At 47.8% G+C, this 19566-nt stretch overlaps 2 protein-coding genes across 2 annotated transcripts in view; both read right to left on the bottom strand.

Annotated features, from left to right (window-relative positions):
* MROH2A (maestro heat like repeat family member 2A) overlaps positions 1-2150 on the bottom strand; it is a 53899-nt gene extending 51749 nt beyond the window's left edge. Inside the window, exons 1-2 of the mRNA XM_027875797.1 lie at positions 1866-2150; positions 529-660 (exon numbers count right to left, since the gene is read on the bottom strand). Coding sequence (XP_027731598.1) covers positions 529-660; positions 1866-2150 — 417 coding nt within the window. The remainder of the gene's footprint in view (positions 1-528; positions 661-1865) is intronic.
* Positions 2151-9658: 7508 nt separating this feature from the next.
* LOC114053000 (receptor-transporting protein 3-like) lies at positions 9659-16594 on the bottom strand. Its single transcript, XM_027875796.1, has 2 exons — positions 16361-16594; positions 9659-9970 (listed from the first exon to the last, which is right to left on the bottom strand). Exons 1-2 carry the CDS (start codon positions 16592-16594, stop codon positions 9659-9661), a joined length of 546 nt encoding a protein of 181 aa, XP_027731597.1.
* Positions 16595-19566: the final 2972 nt, after the last annotated feature.

The raw sequence follows: 19566 nt of genomic DNA, 5'->3' as shown, positions 1-19566 counted from the left end.
GTGTGTGTGTGTGTGTGTGTGTGTGTGTGTGTGTGTGTGTGTGTGTGTGTTTACAAGAGTGGCCTCCTGAGAGGATATTAGTGCTCTTCCATGGAAAACTTAACTGAATGCTATTACACCCCAAGGAATGAATCGTGAGACAATGTCAAAGAATGACAGGAAAACTGGCCTAGAGTAGGGGCGAGGGAGGAGGCCGGGGGGCTACACTGCTGTGAATTTCCACAGCTTTAACCAGTCCCCAGAAGCTGTTCCCCCCCTTTCCCCCCCACACTAGACAAACGTGCGGCTGCCTGTGCTGCTCAGGCGAACAGATGCAGGTTTTGCTTCTTTTAACAACCAGGAGATCACCAAAGGATCTATTCTTACGCAATCATCGGTAATATTTTTTGCGTTGCTTTAATTTCTTCAAGGTTTTTTGGTTTGTTTTATTTTGTTTGCATTTTGTTGTTGCTGTCGTTAATGCTTGGGTCAGGATGGGAGTCCGAGGAAAAGGCATTCCTCGAAACCTCACCCCGTGATGTGACGCACCTCTTGGATCTCCCGCATTTCCCTGGAGGCGAGGTTCACCAGCGTCTGCACACACTCCTCGTCCAGCTCCCCTTCCTGCTGGATGATGCCCTGGAGAACGGTGTAGATGCTGACCTTCCGCTTGATGGAGATCTGGGGAGGAAGAAGAGGGCCTGGCCGTGGGCCTGGGAAGCCCGCTGACCTTGGGGTTGGGGCCTGGGCCCTGCTGACTCCCCCCACATAAGACCTCTAAGAGCTTTGTCAAAGTCCACTGCTACTCCCACCGCTGCCTAACTCGGTGACCTTGGGCAAGGCTTCTAACCTTGACGTCGAGCATTCCACCCAGCTGCCTGTTGATTGACATGCTCATCATCCTTGGGCCGCCCAGACGCTCCCATCACCGGCCACCCCTCCCCTGTGTATGTTTGGTCTCCCCATTGGAAGAGAAGCTCCCTGAAGGCAGGGTCTCTGGCCCGTCTCACTTTGGTATCTGTAGCCCCAGAGCTCAGCACACAGTGAGCCTGGAATAAAGGCTGTTTCATCCCCTTAGGAAGTGCGTTCATCTCTGTGACTGAGCCGTGGCAAGCCGGGCTCAAACTCGGCCAGCTCTGAGATTTACTCCCTGTATGGTCTTGAGCCCAGCTGGGCTCAAGGAAAAGCCCACAGGGTGGGGCTGCATGACCTCCACCATCCCCTCCAGCTCCAAAGCCTCTGGTCTTCTGATCCCCCAAAGCCCTGGACCTGAGGCGCCCTGGCATGTGGAGAACCACTGGGGCCCCAGCTTCCATTTCCTGTCCTGCCTCTCAATCCTCTCTTATAGGTGAAGCGTGGCTTTAGCTAGCCGAGACTGGCCAGTAGAGAGGGCACCAACCCCAGCCCCGAGTGAGGGCAGTCACTCCTACACCTTCACTTGAGCTGGCCTCTCCTCCACCCTCTTCATCAACTTCATCAACTTCATCATCCTCAAACCTTCAAGGCGCAGCTCAAGTCCCCGGTCTTTGGTAAGCCCTTTCCTGAATGGCACCGTGGTGGAGTAACAGTAATAATCATAATGATATTTAATAGTGCTGTAAGGTTTGCAAAGCACTTTACAAATATGCTCTCATCTGATTCTCACAACAACCCTGGGAAGTCAGTGTTGTTATTATTATTCTCATTTCACAGTTGAGGAAACTGAGGCAGACAGGGGTTGAGTAACTTGCCCAGGGTCACACAGCTAGTGTGTGTCTGAGGCTGGATTTGAACTCAGGTCTCCCTGACTCCCACCCCTTACAGGCAGGGAATCCTTTTTGACCTTCTCTATGTGGCCCCTGTGAGTGAATGCCAGCACACGTGGGGGCTTCCTGGAGCCACCCTACCTCCTCCAGCTGCAGGCTGTGGATGAGTGCGGTCATGACCTCCGAGGGCTCTGCATTGGCTTTCTGGATGATGATCATGCTGGCCAAAGCCTTGCGCATCTTGGACCCGTGACCCTCTTGACTGCTCAGACCGCTGCCCTCCTGGTCATCTTCATCCACGATGTTCAGGAGGTTGGTGACTTGTTGGTAAACCCCTGAAAGAGCCAGGCTACTCTGGTGACACCCAGGCATGTGAGGAAGGTGGCCCCCTATACCAGCTGATGTGAGGAGGGCTGGGGAGCCCATTCTTGACCCAAAGCATTTCCCATGACCACGTGACAAATGCCTGAAATTTTACCATGAGAGATTCATTCCTTTGGATTAAAGCATCATCTTTTACTCATAATGGGCATTTATTAAACACCTGCTACGTGCCAGAAGCTCCTAACCTGGGGTCCATGAACTTTTTTTAAAAATATTTTGATAATTATATTCCAATATAGTCAGTTTCCTGTGTGTGTGTGTGTGTGTGTGTGTGTGTGTGTGTGTGTGTGTGTTAGTTCCTTAAATTCCATACACCAACAAGTATTTATCAAGGCTCTCCTATGTGCCCGGAGCTCTGCTAGGAGCCAGGAATGAACCAATTCCTCCTTCCTATGAGCTGACATCCCAGGAAGGCTCACAATGACTCGACAGGCCAATGTGGGTGGGATAGAAGGAATGCCTGACCCAAGAAAGGAGAACTGTGTTCAAATCCTGCCTCAGTGACCCTGAGCCAGAAGCTGAAGCACTCTGGGCCTCTATTTCCCCATCATCACAGCACCATTGGGAGGATTAAATGAAGTCGTGGAGGAAAAGCCTTTAGGAAACGTTAACCACCTACAAAAATAGATGTCCTGCTGTCTTTTCTTTCTTCCCTCTCCTAAGGGCAGCTTGTGCGCCCAGAGCACTTGGGAGTCATGCGAGGGAGGGTGGGTGCATGGGTGGGTGGGTGGGCTTCAGAAGAAGGTGAGGGGAGAAGACTGGGGGGAGTCTGCCCACGTCACCATCCTGCTGAGAGCCCTCCCTGGGAAGCAGGAAAGGGATGAAGAGCTTCTTCTCCGGTGGGCCAGCTGCCAGCTTCCAGCAGACCACTACCAGCGTGGGGCCCTGGTCAGTGACTCTGGCACGGCCCCAGGACAAGGAGCTGCTCTCGGTGAGCAGCTGGCCCAGGGCAGGAAGACTGCAGCGGTCAGGGTGCCCCTCGGGGCAGGTGAACCAGAACCTCCCTCTCCTTCTCCGTCCAGCTTGGACATGGTCCAAAATCCCAGGGAGGGACGCCCTCCCTGGTATCCTTCTGTACCTCCAGACGATGGCCCAGGCAGCCCAGGCGGCCCAGGCAGCTCCGAGGCCAGCATCAGGTTTGAGATGCTCAGCCTGGCAGGGACCAGAGCCTTCTTCTCCATGCCTCCTCTGTCCTCTTCCCTGGACCACACGGCTTTGGCAATGCTTCCCCCTGGAGAAGAAAGGAAGGAAGGAAAGAAGGGGAGAGACAGAGACAAGACAGAGAAGGAAGGAAGGAGGGAAAGAGGGAAGGGAGGGAGGAAGGAAGGAAGGAAGGAGGGAGGGAGGAAGGAAGGAGGGAGGAAGGAAGGAAGGAGGGAAAGAGGGAAGGAAGGAGGGAGGAAGGAAGGGGGGAAGGAAGTAGGAAGGAAGGGGGGAAGGAAGGAAGGAAGGAAGGAAGGAAGGAAGGAAGGAAGGGGGAAGGAGGGAGGGAGGAAGGAAGGAATGATGGAAAGAAGGAAGGGGGGAGGAAGGAAGGGGGGAAGGAAAGAATGATGGAAGGAAGGAAGGGGGGAGGAAGGAAGGAAGGTATGATGGAAGGAAGGAAGGAATGATGGAAGGAAGGAAGGGGAGGAAGGAGGGAGGGGGGAAGGAAGGAGGGAAAAAGGGAGAAAGGAGGGAGGAGGGAGGAAGGAAGGGGGGAAGGAAGGAAGGAAGGAGGGAGGGAGGGAGGAAGGGAGGGACAGAGGCCATCAGGGCAGTTGGCAGGGTCCAGCCCTGGTCTGGGGTCAGAGGTCCCGGGTTCAGCCCCCCCCCCCGCCCCATGCTGGCTCCCTGTGTGACCTTCCCTCCTCCTTCCTCCCCCCTCCTGGGCCTCAGTTTCCTCAGCTGTCTGCTGGGGCTCCCCTGACCCTCGGTCCCCGGCCTGTCCCCCCAGGCCCCAGCCAGGCCCAGCCCCCCACCCTCGGCAGGGCCCAGCCGCTTCCTCAGGCTGGCCAGCAGGGACTTCCTCCCGGCCAGGCCTCCTGCTCTCTGGCGCCCCCTGCAGCTGCCTGGGAGGAGCAGCCTGGGCCCTGCAGCCCCAAGGGCTGGAGGCCTCTGCTGACCAGGAGCCTCCCGGGCCCTGGGACTCGCCCGCCCCCTGCAGGCCCGGCTGATGGCAGAGTGCCCTGACCCCCGGGCATCCTTTGGAAGGAGGTCTTTAGGAGAGCGCCCCAGGACTCTAGCCCCGTCCAGGCCAGCCAAGTCCTTCCCGGCACCAATGGCCCGGAACTGACCACGGCCCTGGCAGTGGGGCCCAGCCAGGGACCTTCCCCTGCCCCACGGCAGGGAGGAGGCACTCTCAGAAGCCCTCAGAGACCTACCCCACAAGCTTGCTGGCCCCTGGGATCCCCGGACTTTTCCCAGATAAACTGCTGCCCCCCCATCCTTGTCAAGTCATTTTTTAAAATAAGACTTCATCCCCCCCAACCCAAACTTGTGATTCCATTAGCGTGGAGAGTTCCTGGCAAATTCACTCCCTCCACCAGAGCAGACAGTCAACATGACACAAATTAATTAAAATCTCGGTGGCCCAGACATTTGCACCTGTCTCTATTAGCCTCTCATCTGTGGAGAAGCGACTCTCTCATCCAATGGGTTAGCTATCCCTTTGTGCACACTGACAAAGCATCCCATCTCTGGCAATGGCTAAACCGCTGATAAAAATGTTAACCAGCATGAGACCAAGCACAGAGCCCGGGAGCCCTCCACTGAAGACCTTCCAAGGAAATATCAAGCCATCAATGAATGTGGGGCCCTACAACCCAACTGGTTCTGAATCCATCTAACTATATCGTCATCTGACCCACATCCCTTCTCCTCGTCCACAAGAAGAGCGTGTGAGAGATTTTGTCAAATGCTGTGCTACAACCCTGATAAACTGGCCAGACTAGGAAAGCTAAGGTTAGTCTGGAATGACGTCTTCTTGGTGAAAATGGAGTTCACATTGACTCTTGATGATCACTGCTTCCCTTTCTAAATGTTAACCAGCCATCCCTTTAATCATCTAATCCTCTGGATGCACTCTAGAATCAGCATCAAGCTCACTGACCTGTAATTTGCAGGGTCAACTTCTTTCCCCAACTCCCCCACAAAAAACCCCACATTTTGTTTTTGGGGTATCAAATGAAGACATTTGCTCTTCTCCAATCCTATAGCACCCCTCTGGTTCTCCAGTATCTTTCAATGATCATTGGCATTCAGGCAGCTAGGTAGCACAGTGGATAGAGCACTGGCCTTGGAGTCAGGAGGACCTGAGTTCAAATCCATCCTCAGACATATAACACTCACTAGCTGTGTGATCCTGGGCAAGTCACTTAACCCCAACTGCCACACACACACACATACACACAAAAACAAAGATCATTGGCAGTGGTCAGGCAGTCACAGCAATCAGTTTTCTCAGTATTCTGGAATGCAATATGTCTGGGCCTGGAGAATTGACCTTATCAGAGAAACAGAGACAAAGAGGGGTGAGAAGAAAACAAAGAAGAGGGAGAGAAAGGGAGAAAAAAAGAGAGAAGGAAGAGAGACAGAAACAGAGAGAAAGAAGAAGGGAGAAAGAGAGAGGGAGGGAGGGAGGGATATTGAGCTGGGCACAAGCTAAGAGAAGATCATTCATTCATCATATCTCCCACATAAAAGACAATCAGCTCTCCTATCTTGTAGTATAGGTCTTTGTGGAGATGGTGTTCCCCACTCTCCACCCACAGCCCGCCACCACTGTTTTCTTGGAGAGGAGATCTTAATCTCCTGGTTGCTACATAGTGTGTTTCCACCATTCTTTTGTTACTCATTTTCATTCTTAGGTAAATTTAAAATTAATGATTGTCCTTTTTTTTTTCAGAGGTACAGGGCTGTGGGGATTGAGCAAGGTATACCCTGTCAGACTTGGTTAATGTGTTGGTTAGTTTTGATGTCCTGCCTTTTTCTCCCTCTTTCTTTGTTAAAAGGGATGGTTTCCTGGGAAAGGAAGGGGAATCATTACAGTTCTAATAATAGCTAGCATTTATATGGAATTTTTAGGTTTGTAAGGTGTTTTGCATAAATATGCTATTTTATTCACTCCTCACAACAACCCTGTGAGGTAGGCATTATTAGTTTCCTCATATTTCAGATGAGGAAACTGAGGCACAGATAGATTAAAATGACTTGCCCAGGGTCAGAAAGCTAGTAAGTCTGTGAGGTAGAATTTGGATAAGAAAGAAATGGCTTTTTTTAATCTACAAAACTTTTCAAATTAAAAATAAAATTAATGCTCCTGTAGAATAGGCTGGTACAAATAGAATTCAGATGATTTGGAAAGTTCCCAGCATTCAAGTCTATTAGAATCCAAGTTCTTTTGGGAGCAAACACTATCTCATTTTTGTCTTCATATCTCCACCATCTAGTGGAGTGGGCACTTAAAAAATTATTGTTGATTGGTTGATTCATTTGAAGCTCCTTTGAGTGAGAGGCTTCAATCAATTGAAGTATATTTCCCCTTCACCAAAGCATACACAGACACACTGGCGCACATGAACACACGTGTGCACACATGCGCATACACACACACACACACACATTCACACACACACTGAACCTAGTCATCTTTGAGACCTTCATGGTGGAGATGAAGAGATGGTTTCTATCAGCACAAGGCAATTCCATGTTTAAGCAAAGGACTTGGCAAGAATCCTTTAAGCTCCAGCCCCCCAAGTCCAGGAAGCTTTAATCCACAAAGAAGTCACTGCTTGTCCCCGAGCTGGCTTGGTTTCCAGGGGAATAATGAAGACACAGAAAGATGAAGTAGTAGGAAGTTCTACTAAGACAAGATGGAGCAGAAGAAGAGGTCAAATGTCTCTGTGGTTATTATGTCTCAGAAAAAAGAAATACGGCATGATTTACATGAACCTGAATGTCTTTCAGGGTTCTACATCAACATGACAAATGCCCCTTCTTCCTCATTACTCTCCCCTTTTCCTCAGCACGTCTCACTGACTTGGGGGCCAGCTCTCTTGGAAGGGGCCTACTTTTCAATCCAAGCTTTCTTAGCCAATACTTGCACATTTAATAAGACAATTAGCTCCATTAATTATGTTAATGAGGTGAAGGGACCAGTAGGCATCCCTAGTTGGCTTCCCAGAAGAAAAACCCATTCGGACCATAGACTGTACCTACATTAGACTGAAAACCTACAAGTTTTCCTACATTGATTTCCCCCTAGTGGATGTTTCTAAGCCATCAGCAAATTAATGATAGGACCATTGATTTAGCACTGGGAGGGACCATAGACATAACCCTTGGACCCACTCATTTTACAGCTGGGCAAACTGAGTTCCAAAAAGAGGAAATGTGATTTGCCCAAGATCACCCAGTCAGGAAATGGAAGAGTCACGATTCTAATCCAGGTATCTAATCTCAGCATCTTCCCATTATGCAATGCTGCTTTCTCAATGACAGATGACATATCAGGGGTTATATCTATGCCCCAGCTCTTTCAATGGCCTCACCCATAAAGCCAAGACCAGACAAAAAGAGCCACAGAGTTGGGACTTCTATGGGCACAACCAGCAGGTACCCTTTGAGAAGTAAACTGAGGCCAAGAGAAGAGGCATTCAGGATGGCTGTCAGGATGAAGAGAGCCTCTCTGGCCCTGTTTCTACTTTCCTGTGTTAAGTTGGTGGGGCAAGCATCAAGTCAGAAGAGGTTTCCAGAAAGGCTAAAGCAGACAGACCGGCATCTTAAGAGGGATCGACAAGAAATCCAGCCTGAATCCAGATTTCAAGGGGCTGCCCTCAAGGGAAAGCCTGACATGTTGCCCTTGTTCAAGAGATCCCCGGCAAACTCAACTGTGACCTTCTAGAAGGCAGTGAGAGGGAAAACCAATGGGCCACACAGGCCAGTAGTGGGAAAGCTTTGCCCCATTTGGGATGCTGGCAGCTCCCAAGAAGGCTGTAGAACTTAAGCATCTACACTTCATCTAGAATGACTGGGTTTGGGACATCCCTCTAGGCTTGTGGGCACCCTAGGTGTGGGACGTGCCACAGACACGGAGTCTTCACAGCACTCATTTTCTATCCATTCTTCATTTACTTCTTTCACATCTTTGGGTACAAGTGAAGACCATACCATTAAACCACATTCATGGTTGGCTCCATTGTGACAAGCTCACTGTTTAGGGTTCATTGAAATACAGCAGACCAGGGAGGAGGGCACAGATTCCCTGTGGGTGAGGCTTGTGCCAAAATTCTGTTTGGATCACTCCACACTGATCATATCTCCTGGACTAAGAAGGTGAGCAGATGCCACCCACATAAGTAGTAATGGAAAGTGGTCACCTGCTCTCTGAACGTGACGTCTCAAAGAGCTTGGCATTTCTCTCCTCTGTTGTTAATCCTGATCAAAGTTCTTTTCTGCTGACTGTTAAAGTCTTATCCAAAGTAACAAAGAAAGAGGATCCCAAAGAAGAGAATCCCTCCCATCCCCTGGCCCCTGCACTAGCCTCCCCATCCCACCCCCAGGGAAACAATCCTATACAAAGAAAGAGCTTTGAATAAAAGCAAAGCTGGAGATAGTCGTTTGATAGGTTGATTTCCCAACATTATCAGTGGTCCCTGAATGAGGGCAGGGTCCATACAGCCACCCTGAACATGAAGATGGAAATGATTCTCATTCCTTGGGAAAATAACTCATATAGCCACTAGGATCTCCCCAGGGACTGCCCTCAAGCTTCCATCCCAGCCATCCCAAGCCTTCTCGGAGCAACTCTCCTAAGGGCAAAGTCACAACTAGCAATTTGGGTACATGGTGCAAGTCAGTCAAAAAAAGCGGGCTGGGAAAAAGCTCCCGGGAAGTGGGCTCACAGCCCAGAAGACGAAGACCATCTGGTGGCTTTCTGTTCTAGCTTTTGCTCTTGCTAAGTAGGAACTAAGCTCTGTGTTTCTGGTTTCAGAAGGAGCCCAAGTCTGGTCAGACTCTAAATGTCAGCATCCTAGGGAGAGGGTCCAGTCACCTCATCTTTGTCAAGGCAGGAGCTCACTGGAGCCAACTCGAGCAGACTCCCAGCATCACTCAATTCTGCGGGTGAGCATTTACACCTCAGAAAAAAGGCAAACCACAAATCAAAGGCTGGCCTTATTGTTTGGCTACTTGCCGAGACTTAAGAAAATGGTGGAGAAATTTAAAAATACAAATTAAACTTAATAGTGTGGCCAGTTATGTGTGTGAATATGTACATATGTGAATGGGTATCCTGGTGTATGTGTATCTTTGGAGAGCCACTGGTCATTAAACATTTACCGTCCCACACACCAGATAAGGCTCTTGCTAAAGAGCCCCACTACCCTCCCCACCATGTGAAGACTGATCACCAGCACCACAAATATGATCATTACAATACAAAAGGAAAGCAGCAGGAGCAGCTTTCTGTTTTTAAAGGCAGGTTGTCAGTCTTGGGTGGAGTTGTTGACGGTTCTGGGATGTGGATTTGAGACCTTGCTGTCCGATTGGCTCGGGCAGAAGATGCCCAGCTAACACGCCTCGCAATTCTCAGTGTCACGAGGCCCACTGGGAAGGGCCGCTCTGAAAGGGTCCTCTCGGGTGGCCCCAAGGGGCACACTTTCCCTGTAGCACCTCAGCAGAATCCACACCACCAGACACCCCAGGACCCTCTCGATGCCCTCCTGGCTGAACTCGGGCTCCTCAAATAGGGCCGTGCTGCACTTCTGGCAACGCTGAGCAAAGACCCTCATCTCGACCTGGCCGTAGGGTTCCTGCAGGCACGGAAGAGAATCAGCACCTGGGTCGAGACCCAGCTGCTTCCACACAAGGAGCGCTGAAACCTGAGGCAGGAGACAGCAGAGTCAACCGGTCTGTCCAGAGCGGTCCCAGAACCCCGTGGGGCTCAAAGGGCCCAACAACAACATCAAAGCCTACCCCCTCATTCCGCAGAGGAGATTCATGGAATCCTAGAGTTCGAGATGTGAGGAATCTTAGAAGCCAACTATTCATTTTACAGCTGAGGAAAAAGTCTGAGGCAGGATTTGAGCCCAGGTCTTCATGACCCATTATCCATATCACCATTCTGCCTCTCAGGTTGAGGCACAAGGTTCCATAACTAGGTAAAACCATGGCGTAAATTTAGTCAATCAATAAGCATTTCTGGGTATGGATGGAGCAACTGGGAGTCAGGAAAACCTGAGTTTGCATCCTGTCTCAGATACTTATTGTCAGGTCTCTTAACCTGCTCGCCTCAGTTTCCTCAGAGGTAAAATGGGGATAATTATAGAGTAAGAGCTTCAGGAATGTGACTTGGGCAGCTTTGTGGAGGGTGGATTGGAAAGAGAAGAGCCTTGAGACGGATGAGAAGGCCGATGCCACATCACCCAGGGAGAGGGGACGAGGGCCCAACCTGGGGCTATCTGAGTGGCAAGAAGGAAGTAAACACAAGACGTGTGGGAGAGGTTGAATTCACAAGGCTCAGCAGCCACTTAGATTTTGATTCAGAGATAACGGCACTTGTAATAGGCCCCCATAGGGTTGTGGGGAGAAAAGACCAGAGGAAACCACGTACTCAAACATAAACCTTCAGGTGGTATGTAAAGGTTAGCAGTGGTTTGCAAGAGGACAATTTGTGTAAAAAAATACCACGAAGGGTCCTTTGGAGATGTCCTCCTCTCTGGGCCTCCCCATATCAGAGCAGCCCATGAGTGAACCTGACTCTGCTATTTACTCAAAGTGTAATCTTGGGCAAGTCACACTTTCCTTTTCTGGGATCCAGTCTCCTCATCAATAAATAAGGGGGTCGGGCCAGATGACTTATTATTTTATTTCATTTTTTATATTAATTTATTTTGATTTATCAATAATCACTTCCATATGCTTTTGAGTTTAAAATTTTTCTTCCCCTTCCTCCCCACTACCCTCCCCAAGACGGTGCACCATCTGATATAAGCTATACATTTACATTCATATTAAACATATTTTCACATTAGTGATCTTGTAAGTAAGAATCAGAACCAATAGGAGGAACCACCAGAAAGAGGAAACAAAACTCAACAGAAGAGAAAAAAAGCAGCAAATAGTTTGCTTCGATCTACATTCAAACCCCATAGTTCTTTCTTCTTTGTGGATAGCATTTTCTATCATGAAGCCTTTGGAGATGTCTTAGATCCTCGTATTGCTGAGAAGGGCTGAGTCTATCCATATTAGTCATTGCCCAGTGTGGCTGTTACTGTGTACAATGTTCTCCTGGTTCTGCTCACTTTACTCAACATCAGACCATACAAGTCTTTCCAGGTTTTTCTGAAGTCCGCCTGCTCATCATTTCTTATAGCACAATAGTATTCCATTTCATTCATATACCACAATTTGTTCAGTCATTCCCCAGTTGATGGGCATCCTCTCAATTTCCAATTCTTTGCCACCACAAAAAGAGCTGCTATAAATATTTTTGTATATGCGTGTCCTTTTCCCATTTTTATGATCTCTTTGGGATATATCCCTAAAAGTGTTATTACTAGGTCAAAGGGTATGCACATTTTTATAGCCCTTTGGGCATAGTTCCAAATTGCTCTCCAGAATGGTTGAATCAATTCACAACTCCACCAACAATGCATTAGTGTTTCAATTTTCCCATATCTTCTCCAACATTTATCATTTTCCTGTTTTGTCATGTTGGTCAATCTGATGGGTGTGATGTGGTACTTCAGAGTTGTTTTGATTTGCATTTCTCTAATCAATAGTGATTTAGAGCATTTTTTCATATGACTATAGATGGCTTTAATTTCTTCATCTGAGAACTGTCTGTTCATATCCTTTGAGCATTTATCAATTGGGGAATGACTTGTATTCTTATAAATTTGACTTAATTTTCTATATATTTTAGAAATGAGACCCTTATCAAAGATGCTGGTTGTAAAAATTCTTTCCCTGTTTTCTACTTTCCTTCTAATCTTGGTTGCATTGGCTTTGTTTGTGCAAAAACTTTTCAATTTAATGTAATCAAAGTTATCCATTTTGCATTTCGTAATGTTCTCTATCTCTTGTTTGGTCACGAATTCTTCTGTTCTACATAAATCTGATAAGCAAACTATTTGTTGCTCTCCCAGTTTGCTTACAGTATCAGTCTTTATATCTAAATCATTAACCCATTTTGACTTTATTTTGGTGTATGGTGCCAGATGACTTATAATGCCCCTCCCAGCTCCAAATCTTTTATCCAATGATAAAGACTTAGAGGGCAGTTTCATCCAATTTGCCAATGACCCAAAGCTTGGAGGGGTGACTAACATGGCAGATGAGAGAGAGAGGATCCAGAAGGATTTTGACAGGCAAGAGCACCAGGCTCAATCGATTAAGATGAAATTCCATACAACGGAAGGAGAGGCTTGGATAGGTGGCAGTTGTTCTGCAAGGATCTGAAGGTCTCAGTGGGCTACAAGTCTGACATGAGCCAGCAGTGGGATATGATGAACAAAAAAAGCTCACACGTTCCTGGGCTGTGCTGAGGGGCATAGCTTTCAGCAGTAAGGAGAAATGATAAACCCCCTGCACTTTGCCCTCATCAGACCTTATTTAAGTACAAAGTTCGGGTCCAGACACCATGACCTCTGGATATCAACCACCCTGAATGATATGTAGTTACAAAGAGCAAGCTCAGCTCACACATTAAAATGTACCCTTCTCCCTTCTTGGCAGAGGTGATGGCCTCCAAGGAGAGGAACACTGACCAACCTGGAGGACACGTTGGAGGACATGTTGGAGGACACGCTGGGCGTGTTGGTTAAATTTGCTAGACTGCTTCTTTTTGCTCTGTCTTTCCTTATTCTTCTTGTTATAACCATGTCCTTCCTTTTCTTTCATAGAAAATTTCTATAATCAGGGCAGGTGAGTAGTGGAAGTTCTGTAAGTATAATACTAAATCTATTGATTAATAGATTGATACTGGAACATCTCTGAGTTACTATAATAGGAGTGAAGGGTGAAAAATCTTAGAATTTTAATCTATATTTGTGGTCAAATTATAATATGGAGATGATATCCTCCTAAGAGGCAGGGAGCGCTAGACAAAGTGATAAGACAAAGATGCAAAAGTTTTGTAATTAGACGGAATAGTAAATTTGGAGAAAGCAACAGGATTAGACTGTTTTAAGAATTATATTTACATCTGTATATGATTAGCTTCCAAATGTATCTAGCATTGAAATTCAGGGCTTTGAGTATGTTAAATTCTCAGAATTGAATTTAAGGATTTCACATACAAAATTGCATTGATAATTGTAAAGAAAGTGAAATTATTTTCCCATTTAAAAGTAGCTGTCTGATCATTTTAAAAGAGAAAAGGGTTCATTTTACAAGTCAGACCCTCATGAATTTTTTTAGGATTCTTATATCAGCTTCAGGGTTTAGGTAAATATAAAAACAGCAAGTGGTATATAAAAACTGAAATCCTCTAAAGTCTCAGGTGAATTATGGGTTCCTAATCTGATGCTCCTCTTATAGCTCTGTTGTTAATAGGATTAGTTCCATAAGACTTCAACTGATTTTCATCACATGAAGCAATTATTAGAACACCATATTCAAGAGATTGAATTCAATTGTATTAAATCTTGCTGTTGACAGATTTTAGAATTATCTAGGAACTTCTACAAGTGATTTGGAACCAGAGAAGCAGAGCCCCCTTCAAAGCTGCCCTGAGAATGAGGCCTATTCCAGAAGGTCCAAGAGAAGAGATTTCCAAGGACCAGATGACTACATCTTGGACTCAAGACAAGATGAAGTGATTAAATGGGTATTGGGAATGGGTTACTAGGATACACGGAGACCTGGTGTTATTTAATATTGGTGATCATCATTGAATTATTGCTTTGGCCTTTTGATTCATGGTGTTCTTGTTTGCTGAGTTTTTTTGACTATTTTGGGGACGCTAAATCTCCCCTCTCAAAACTAGCCCACTGTGAGTCCTCTAAGTAGTTTGATCTGTAGCCTGACTTATGTAATTCTGATTATGAATATATGAAAAACTTTATAGATTTGGCTTACAGATAACTGCCTCCTTCCCCCATGAATCAAAAGGGGGAATTGAGGGAATCCCACTGACTCCATCTTGTGACTCAGTTCTGGAACTATCCTAGTTCCCTTCTATTCAATCATGGATCTGGTCCAATTTATGTCTTGTAAGAAAACTTTATTCAATTGTGGGAACTGGGATAAAACTTCATTGCATTGTTTGAACCTAGCCCTACATCGCTGGGAAGCTGGACCATCTCTCTCTGCTGCTTAGAGACTCCTAATTAAGGACCTTGGTTATGTTGACCAACAACCCGGTCAGATCCAATGACTGACGCAAGGAATTTTCTCACATTTATACATCTTAAGCAAACCAGACCTCTTACTTGAAAACTGTCCCCATAGTGGTCCTACCCCCCCATTGTATCCATATTTCTTTGATTGCATCCAGACACTTGGGGGAGGAGTACACCTCTTTTTCTGATTTCAGTAAGTTGAACCTCTTTGCTATCCCCTTCCCAACTTGGAAAGTCCCCAAGCTTTCCTTCAATTAGAAATCGGATCACCTAATTTTGTGTCCCGGTTAATTGTTTTCTTTTAATTAATGGTTCTTATTTGGTTAATTGTTTTTAATGCATAAAAATCTGTCTCCCCTGTATTCGGGGTCCAATGCCAAAGCTGAGGGGGCCTGGTCCCTGGTGTTGGACAGTTGGCACATTTTGCTTTCTGATTTGCTCAGAAGCTCAAACCTTTGTCCCTTCAGTTACTGCAGTTTCACCCATCACCGTTCTAAGGGATATCTATCTAAGGGGGGAGAAGAAAGAGATATGCAATGAAGGTGATCCAAAAACAAAATATAATCAATAAAAATTGGGGATGGGGATTGAACCCAAGAAATCATCTCTATGGCCAGGTCCTAGTTAGTGTGACTAATGACTGCCTGAAATGGTCACTTGCCTTCAAATTGACATTATTCTATATAGGGAACTCCCAGAAGAAGAAACTCCTTCTACCGTGCAGGTCAGCACCTCTGCAACTTTTAGACTTGAAATAGTTGCCTGGGGGCAATGAAGCGCTGTCTAGGGCCACATGGCAATTATGAGTCAAAAGGCAGGCTTGAACTCTGAAATAACATAAAATAAAGTTAGCTTTGGAATTCATAGTTATTACCAGAGCCCAACCTTTCACATCAGCTGCACTCAAAGGTCACCAGCCTGGAACCACTTTCACCAGGACTCAGAGCAGCCTTCTTGGCCACTTGACCTACAAAAGCCCTGAACAAGCTTCTAGTTGTAAAACTCCCTTAAACCTGAAACTGGACTCCACACTGGCTAAGAATGGACATTTATTCCTCCGGGCTTTGTTTTCTATATCCGCTGCCCTTACAGTGAAGCCTTATCACAAACCAGGTGAGTCCTTTGGACTTCTTATCATTTTGGACCGGGTAGAGAGCCTGGCAGTGTGGCCTGGAAAGCCCTCAAGAGGTCACCCAGCCCAAACCTCTGCTTTTAGGTGGCTACAGTATTGCGGGTCCCCATCTGTAACATGGTGTGATGAGGTTTGGGTCCCTATCCCCCTCCAGGTTCAATGAAAGGGTCACTCAGAGCCAGGGACCCTGAACAACCAGTCCTTGGCCTAAAGCCATATTTCCATATGCTGTGGTAGGTGGAAGCATCCTCAAAGCAGAGAGGATAAATAAGTAGGCAAATTAGAAAGGCTGCTGGGAAGAAGGTTTTAAAGTCTTCTAGAAGGGAGCACCCTACCAAACTCTCAAAAACTTCTCCTGCCCAAGGGGCCCAAAGCTTGGCCCCAAATCAATTCACCTAGGGGCAAGGTTATACCCTTCTGCCTCCCCCCACAACCTTGCACCCTAATTCCTTACTTACAACAGTCTGGGCTGGTCTCGTGGGAACATGGGGGGGCTAACTCACATTAAGTAGAAAGAGCACAAAATTACAAGTCAGTACATTGGGATCTGAGGCCTGCTTCTTACTCACTGTGTGACCTTCAGCAAGCTCACCTCTCTGGGCCTCAGTTTCCTCTTTGATAAAATGAAGTCTTTGTGCTAAATGACCCTCAAAGTTCCTTGAATTTTCAAGTCCTGTGGTTGTATCTGCCTTCCCAAATGGCTGACCACTATCTAGGGATCACAGCACCACGGATTGGTACGTCATGCAGCTCTCTTCCTGATGACTTCCCATACACTCTCCCCCAACACTCGCCCATTCTGTCCCAGACAAAGCACCCACAGGTAACACCCACAGGGGTCCCAGGGGTCCCTGTCCATGGCTCCCCACTGACCTTGCAAGGCTTTTATGCTTGTATTGTCTCCACCCCCACTGTACACTTTTGACTTCAAGGTCACTGTCCACCTCTAGCGTCTGTCTGTGTTGAGGTTTCTTCTCTCTAATTACCTGTTGAAATGTCTGCTCCCATAGGTCCCTATTCTTGGTCATTCTTCTCTATGGTCTATTCTGGGTGCGACTGCACCCAGATTTCTGTCCCAGAAGAGCCTCTGCAGGAGTAGGAAATGGGGCTTCCAGCCCATAGAAGCCAACTGTGTGGGGGCTGGGTGCACCAGGTGTGGGTGCCATAAACGCTGGACACTTCCTTGTATTGGGCCTGTAGAGAGTCATAAATATCTGGTCTCCTCCCTCAAAGTTTTAAAAATGAAACAGAAAAGATAAGTTAATCCCTCCAGCCCCTCCACCCGAGAATCAAAGTTTAATGGAAGAACAAGTCAACTAGGTTTGAATTGAGTTCTGTCCTCGTCCCAAAGGGCCTGTTCTCACACTCTCTGGCTTGTTAAACCCTACCACGGTGCCCAAGGATGAATTGTTTAAAGTGTAGGTTTAATCTATGTCTAGGCTGTCCCCCAAAGATGGGACCCAAGAAGTACCCCACATATAATATGAGTCACTGAAAAGTAACTCAACCACATGAAGTTCCTGATTCCAGGCCTGAGGCTTTATCCACTGTGCCACCCAGCTGGCCCAGCATGCAGGAGGGAAGGGTCACCGAAAGCTCCAGCTGCTGCAGAGAAGTCAAGGAGAAAAGATTGAGAAAAGGCCATGCATGTGGGTACCTAAGAGACGTCCAGTAACTTTGTGAAGAGCAAGTTCAGAGGAGTGGGAAGGTCAGAAGCCAGATCACAAAGGCAGGGGTCTTATCTACAATGTCATTTGAGCCTCGGAGCATATCAGTGAGGATGGCAGGGGAGGACATTGTTGTCCCCATTTTGCAGGTAAGCATACTGAGGCACAGAGAAGCTCTGCTACTGTTTCACAAGCTAGGTTTTGGAGCTGGAACCAGAATCCAGGCCTCTTGCCTTATCTTCCAAGGTCCTTTGGTCACATCTGGATTGCTCTGTCCCGATGAGCTGACTACAGGTCAAGTTTCTAGGCTCTTTGAAAATGCCCAGCCCCCTTGCCATCAGCAGGGGCACTCACCCCCTGAATGCATGCCTCTGGGATTTATTTCAGAATCAAACCAGGCTCCTGAGCTGACCTAGGAGGTAAAGCGAATTGGAGGTCAGAGGAAGCAGGAGGCCCAGGCCCGGCCTCTGGAGAGAATGACTCCCTCCTCCCATCAGTCTGAGGAGGGAGTGATCCAGGACTCTGTCTGCAGCACCTATAAGGCCCCCTGCCTGCTGCCTCCAGGCAGCCCTCTGGTTCTGGCAAGAGAGGCAGGGGAGGGAGGGCAGCCAGGGCCTGGGACAGGGCATGGGGAAGGTGAGAAAGCTCATGGAAAAGGAAGGTTTTCTATTCTGGACCCAGACCCAGAGAATGTGCCTTCTTGATTCTGGGACAAGAAGACCTGGGTTTGAATCCTGCCCGACCCTAAGCAACTAATTTCAACTCTATGAGACCCCGAATTCCTCCTCCCCCTTTCAAATGAAGGTGTCGGGTAGACCGAGTGACCTCTGGGGCTCCTTCCAGCTCTACGGAATGAGCTTGTTGCTTTAAATTCCACGGGCCTCAGTTTCCCCATCTGTCCAATGTAGGGTCTGGACCAAATGGCCACTGAGGGCGTGCTGAGCTCCAGAGCTAGGATCCTGCGATCTTGGCTCTGCTGGTCTCCATTCTGCCCGTCAAAGGGCAGCTTTCAGATACATTCATAAGAAGGATTCTCATTATCAGTCATCGGCCCCTGGCCGAGTACAAGGTTTCTCCCTGCTGAGTCAAAAGGAGAGGAGCAAGCCCAAGTCTTCACCCTAGCGTCCTTCGGCCCTCATTCACAAGGCGCCAGTCAGAAACCCGCAGAGAGACGAGGGGAGGGGAGAAGGTCGCCGTGAAAATGCCGTACTTCTGTCTGGAGAGGGGTGAGGGAAAGGAAATGGGGGGGAGAGAAAGAGGATGGAGAGAGACAGAGACCGAGAGATAGAGATAGGAGGAGACGCAGAAGGGGGGAGAGAGGGAGGGAGAGACAGGGAAAGAGGATGGAGAAAGAGACAGTGAGAGAGATAGAGAGAGAGAGAAGGGGGAGAGGAAGGGGAGGGGAGAGAGAGAGAAACAGAGAGAGAGGACAGAGAAAGAGATAGAAAAAGAGACAGAAAGAGAAACAGAGAGAGAGAGGATGGAGAAAGAGAGCAACAGAGATAGACAGATAGATAGAGATAGAGGGAGAGACACAGGGGGGAGAGGGAGAGGGGGAGGAGGAAGAGGCAGAGAGAGACAGAGAGAGAGAGAGGATGGAGAAAGAGACAGAAACACAGAGAGAGAGAGAGAGGATGGAGAAAGAGACAGAGAGAGATAGATAGAGGGAGACACATCAGGGAGAGGGAGAAGGAGGGGGGGGGAAGATTCAGAGAGAGACAAACAGAGATGGGTCTGAGCCCTAGATGGAAGCCCAGAGTGAGGCATGCCTGGGTAAACCAAGCACTCCCCAGATTTGTCACCAGCCAGGAAATGAGACCAGATCTACTCCTTGTTATGTGATAGGATCAGAAAAGTTAAGAGGGAGAAAATACCTCAGAGGTCTACTATTCCAACCTCATCATTTTATAGGTGGGGAAACTGAGGCTCAGAGCCAGGAAATGATGTGCCCACAGTCCCCCAGTAGTCGGGGGGTAAGCCAGGAGCAGAACCCCAGCCCCAGCCATCCATTGCACCCTGCTCTCATTCTCATCATGGCTCCCTGTGAAGGTCACAACTCCTTAGCCCTTTCAAGGCAGAGTTTCATTTTGGGATCATGAAAAGGGCAGCAGGCTAGACTTGCCGGATGACTTTTTCTGTTATTGTTGTTGTTGTTTCTTCTGGGCCCAGGGGACTTTCCCATCAGTATCTAGCGGAACCGAAACTGCTTTGTCTCCTTTTCCATTCTCTCCTCACCTGAGCACGCCCCCCACAGTCCCACAATCTCTCTTCTCTCTCTCTCTCCCTCTCTCTCTCTCTCTCTCTCCCTCTCTCTCTCTCTCTTTCTCTCCCTC

This window comes from Vombatus ursinus, unplaced genomic scaffold (genome assembly GCF_900497805.2).
Source record: "Vombatus ursinus unplaced genomic scaffold, bare-nosed wombat genome assembly UNPS02014810.1, whole genome shotgun sequence".
Taxonomy (NCBI): domain Eukaryota; kingdom Metazoa; phylum Chordata; class Mammalia; order Diprotodontia; family Vombatidae; genus Vombatus; species Vombatus ursinus.
The sequence above is the reverse complement of the archived record's forward strand: the minus strand, read 5'-3'. Positions and strand labels throughout refer to the sequence as shown.

Coding starts and splice junctions, on each gene's coding strand:
- LOC114053000 (XM_027875796.1), bottom strand. CDS start 16,594: ATGACCAAGAATAGGGACCTATGGGAGCAGACATTTCAACAGGTAATT. Junction 9,971..16,360: donor CTTTGTCTGGGACAGAATGG/GCGAGTGTTGGG, acceptor CTCCTGCCTCAG/GTTTCAGCGCTCCTTGTGTG.